This window comes from Arachis duranensis, chromosome 4 (assembly GCF_000817695.3).
Source record: "Arachis duranensis cultivar V14167 chromosome 4, aradu.V14167.gnm2.J7QH, whole genome shotgun sequence".
NCBI classification, from domain to species: domain Eukaryota; kingdom Viridiplantae; phylum Streptophyta; class Magnoliopsida; order Fabales; family Fabaceae; genus Arachis; species Arachis duranensis.
The window spans coordinates 8415951-8421429 of record NC_029775.3 but is presented as its reverse complement, the minus strand read 5'-3'; the positions used below and the strand labels follow the sequence as shown (position 1 = coordinate 8421429).

The 5479-nt window shown below is 31.9% G+C and overlaps 1 protein-coding gene across 1 annotated transcript; it reads right to left on the bottom strand.

Moving 5' to 3' along the window:
* Positions 1-386: 386 nt before the first annotated feature.
* LOC107483148 (probable galacturonosyltransferase 4) lies at positions 387-3611 on the bottom strand. Its single transcript, XM_016103771.3, has 5 exons — positions 3469-3611; positions 2710-2958; positions 2175-2532; positions 1373-1948; positions 387-1025 (listed from the first exon to the last, which is right to left on the bottom strand). The coding sequence occupies exons 3-5, from the start codon at positions 2517-2519 to the stop codon at positions 720-722; spliced, it is 1227 nt and encodes a 408-aa protein (XP_015959257.1). The 5' UTR covers positions 2520-2532; positions 2710-2958; positions 3469-3611; the 3' UTR covers positions 387-719.
* Between the last annotated feature and the right edge of the window lie 1868 nt (positions 3612-5479).

The following is a 5479-nucleotide window of genomic DNA, read 5'->3' as shown; positions in this document are numbered from 1 at the left end:
CACTTGCCGGTTAAGTTGTGAATATTCTAAATTCCGCACCAAGTTTGCCATAGAAAGAGCATTGCATGCTCAACATGTGCCGAAAAACCAATATATGGAGTTTACCACGTATCAGTTAGAAGGAGAAGCTCAATTCTGGTGGCAAGAAGCTCACCGTTTACTGCAGCAAGGTGTTTTACTACATCAAACTAACTTCTTAGCTGAGCAACCAGCATAGTAGAGATAGTTTAAGTTGTTACAATATTAGCACCTACATATATCCTTGTAAACCAGAAACAAGGTGAGGAAACATATAACAATCCATTTGAAATCAAAACATAACCACATGAAGTTAATATGAATGATGGGTTAGGAGCTTAAAAAATGATTAATAGCATTAAGGGTATTGAAAAGAGTGTCAACTTCAATAAAAGAACAAGGAATTGTACAACTACAAGACAAAGGAACTGTTTAGGGAAATGGTAGGATACAAGCTACAACAAAGAGGCAAAGAGGAGAGAACTTAAAAATAGCTATTTTCATTTACAAGTACAGTTAGCATCTCTATTGGTAAGTGATCAAGGTTCAATGGTTGCAAATTGATACTCTGATTTTTTACTCTTAATCTCTACTATGCCCAAATCCAAAAAATACCGACATAAAACAGAGAAAACCAATACAAAAAGAATTGTAAAGCTGTACGGTGCATTGCAGCATGGCTAGTGCCAAGAAAACTTCAATCAGTGGTTTAATGTACCAAGAAGACACATCTCTATGAGTTGATGTTGCATTCTCGCAAATACACATGCATAATCGACATACTTTGTCCAATGACTTCGGAACTTGGGAATACTTATCTCAAGCCATGGCTTCAAGTTGCCATTGTAGTGGATAACGGCAGCGCGATCAATATCTCTTTGGTTGACATTGGGGTTGTAGCCGAGACCCAGGACATGCCAAGATCGGTTCAGTGGGAAAGTTTGTTTCCAGAATGTTATGAGACCCGGTGGCAGTGTTCCTAACTTCCACAACTGTCTATCATGATTCTGTAATTCAATTTAATTGCAAACAAAAATCAGTCAACGATTCTATGACCAAGAAACAAGATATGTCAAAAAATAGTTTAAGGAAATCGCAAACTGCCTAATGTTGCATACATGATACATTCCATTTCTCAAACAGTAAAACCGAGTTCAAATCATTATACATACTCCTATCCGCAATTTTTGAATGATAGTATGAAACATATTGATAACATGCCTTAAATGCCTATTTATTAGCTAATAAGTTTAATGGTGAAAAAAAAGTCACTAATCTACATATAATTTATGTGAATTTATTACCAATCATATGGGATACATACTGAAAAGGTAAACCAAACTGTATCACTTACCAGATTCTGCCAGTTGTGGTACACCTCTGTGATGTTTTGCCTCTTCCATTCGACTAAATCAAATATATTCATACCATATGCCCATCCACAGGCACGTGGGTCAAAATTCTTTGCGATAAGAGGATGGGAGAAGTTAAGATAACGATCAAATCGATGAAAACTTTCTCCACAAGTTTCTACAGCACCATTTACATTGCCTTTCAGATCAACTGACCAAAGACCAGTCAGATCCTTCTTCACAACTATATCATCATCCAAGAACAGCACCTTGTTGAGCTTTGGAAAGATCTCAGGAAGGTAGAAACGGAGATGATTCAAGATAGATAAATATTTTGGATTTCTAAACATCAGGTTTGAATCAGAAGTTGCTGGATGAGTCTTGAAGTAATAATCAATCATGGATGGAGAGCCCAACTGCCTAAGAACAGGACTATAACTTGCGTTCAACCAAGTAAAATCTTCAATGTTCTGAACCTGAATGGTTGCATTGCCAGGTGGATTTGCCAAAAACCACATCCTCATTGCCACATAATTGAGTCTCTCAGTAACAATGTGAAAAACATGCTTTGAGGTGTCCTGCAAATTCATTAAATAAAATTATTATAAGCAAGTCATGTCAATGGGGAATCGAAACAGCATCAGTGCTGATAATTTTTAATTTCTTTTACTTCACAAACTTGGGGCAAAAATAAAATAGAAACCATCTTTCTTAGTTAAAATAGATAAAGCACAGCTATACCCCTAGCACACTCCACCATTTTTCCTTTGATGTCAAGAATTCGCAACATTGAAAAACAGATACCTTAGCATTAACAGCAGTTGAATTCACAACAACAGCCGTAGCCAATATGTTGTCTGAGAATATTGCATAATGGTATAGTCGAGGGTCTTCTAACTTCTCTTGACTGGGGAACTGTTGCTGAGAAGAATTCAAGCTATAATACTCAGTTGTAAGGCGCAGTGGAAGACAATGAGGACCTTTTGGCAATGTTTTTGCTGTTAATTGTGTTAAGAACAAAGTCTGCTTCTTGTGTGCATGGAGCTGCTCCACTGTTGAGTGGATCATAGCCCGAAGCTTCTTCACAACAGCAGCACAATCATCTTGAGCTTGCTTCCCTTTCAACAAAGTTTGTTCCATCGCCTTCATTCTCTCATTTGCACTGCCAATAGTAAGACACATATTATGACGAGAAATGGAGCTTGGTAGAGAAATTACTTACTCGTCATTTTTATAAGCAGCAGTAAAAGAAACTTAAAGAAGAAAACATAAACTTGAATATAATAAGATAGCATGGGAACACAAACAGGGAAACAACAGTGTTCTTATAGTTACTTACTTCCTAGGTAAGCCAGAATCCTTGCTTGCATCTCCAAGTGTTCGTGAAACTTCCTTTACCCGTAGTCGTAGTTCCCGTGTAAGATGGGAGTTGCTTTTTACTACTGGCAAGGAAAGATAGATTTTAGCCTGAATGAGTTGATCTTAGAGTTGCTGTACCTTAGCATCTAGTAGCATTTGTTCTTTCTGCTTATTGGTTTCCCCTGAGGGAATTTTCTTGTTTATGTTGCTGGAGGCGCTGTTTAATATCCTGAGAAAAAATTGCAGCAAATGTGAAACCAGAAACTTAAAATGAACTTGGCTTGAACTAGGCTTGAACGTGTAGCAATACTAGCAAATAATGTTGACAGGAAATGCTATCTAGCAACTCATTCGATCCATTTTTGTAATTGACATTAGCAATTCGACTAACTACCATTTGTTTTGATCTTCGTCGGACTCAAACTAATTTTTTAAATGCAAACCACAAATGCACACAGTCTCATCTAAATCTCTAATGTATACAAACTCCACACAAAGGAACACATACCTAAATAGGTTTATCAGTGTGGAACTTCTTTATCAACTAGATTTTATTATAATGACTTTAAGGCACTGAGCTAATTAAAACTAAAAAAATGTGCTATATATCAGACCTTAAACTCCTCATAAGATTATCAATTCAAACACTAGAATCTCATCATAGAGACGAACATAGATAACACTTATACAAACCACAGCAGCAACAGATGCAATACAACACGGAAAATCCATCACCTACCTTAACTTGAGACTCGCGATCAGAAGCACGATCTGATTTAGTGAGCTTTGCATCACTGTCATCAACATCAATAGCATCTTCGCCATTTACATTTTCGCCACCACCGTCATCAGCTTTCTCCAAGGTGTTCCCTTCATTCCCTTGCTTGTTGTCACCTAGGGTGGCAAGCGGGGAAGCCCGCCACGCTTCGTCTAGGGAGACGTTCCTAGAATCCTGTAAATATCTAATAAACAAGTGTAATTATTCGTGTATCGTCGTAATATTGAAATTATAATTTTAAATTATTTTTTAAAAATTAATTTGAATTATAATAATTTGATTAATAAAAAAGTAATATATTATGTATTATTTTTTTTAATTTAGTGTTAATTAGATTACCTCTAAAATAGTTATTAATCGGTTTTAATAATCTACTTTTTTCAATAGATCAGACATATATACTGAATGTGATTGTAAATAATATAGAGATAATTAAATCCACCAACAAATATATTGGCTATTATCACACTATAAAACAAATTAAATATAAAGGCTATTAGCACTTATAAATCTATAAAATCGCACATTCTTTGATTCATGCAAGGGTTTACTTATCAAATAAACTTAAAATATGAACCAAAAATATTTATAAAATGGACCTAGCATCCCTTGAAAGAATCATGAAAAATAATCAACTTACCTTATCATCTATGAGAATCATTTCTATGGAAGTCGTCTTATTCTTGTCAAATTTGGATAAGACTTTCCATAACCTTATAATTTTTGCCTTTATTTTTCAAACTTTTTCATTATATAATCTACCATATGTAACACTGTTGATAGAATCGTAGTTAGTAGCCTTTAGGTATGAAAAATAATAAATCTATGTTTGAAGTACGAATTTTTTAGATGATAAATAATGGTAACAATTCACTATTAATCCTTATATATATATATNTTAATTTAATAGAGATACCTGTTTAATATATATGTTATCGACATTAATTATATGCCAATATTTTTAAGAAGAGCTAAAAGAGGAGATATATAAGTATATATATAATATTATTGCTATATAGGAATCATACATAAATTGCTACATTTTTTTATTATATTATACAACTTAAAATTATAATATCATGTTATTATTAATTCTAAATACTTGCTATAATTATATCAAATTTAATTATGACTCTAAATAAATAAAATAGATAACATTCAATATTATTTTTTTTTTACATTCAATATTTATTGTAAATATAAAAAGTAAAATAATTAATAAAAAAAGAAAAAGTCTAGGGGGTCAGCAACTTTGTTAAATTGTGGCTAGCATGTAACCAGCAAAGAAAAGTGAGCCATTGGATGAAATCTCACACTAATCTCACACCATTAAAACCATCTTGATGGCTATTTGATGGCTACAAATCACAAAAGTTGCTAGCCCTAACATTCCTTATAAAAAAATATGAGCAGAAAATAAAACATATTAATTACATTCAATTTGTTATCTATTTAATCTTGTGTACATACGATATAACTTTACAAAAATATTATGAATCACAACCTTTTTTATTCTAAAAAAAAAACTATATGTAGTTTTTAGTAGTATAAAAATAATTATAAGAATTAATTATTAATATTGATATTAAATGCACTTGAATGAGAATTAGAACTATATCAATTGATATAATTAGAAAGATTAAAAATATTGATTATTAATAAGTATTTTAATAACGCGTTGAATATTGATTTGATATAATTATAATGAAGATATTTTCCTAAATTAATATAATCATGCATTATTATGAGCTAATTATAATATAATTAGAATAAATTTATTTGAGAGAAAAAAGAGTTCATGTGTAATTTTCAAAAATTATAATAATTTTTTATTATTTATATATACGTATATATTAATTTTGTAAAATATATGTACGTGTATATATATTATGGTAGTTTTTCTTAATATATATACACATACATAAATAAAAAATATATGAATTATATTTTGTTAAACTCCATATTACCAATT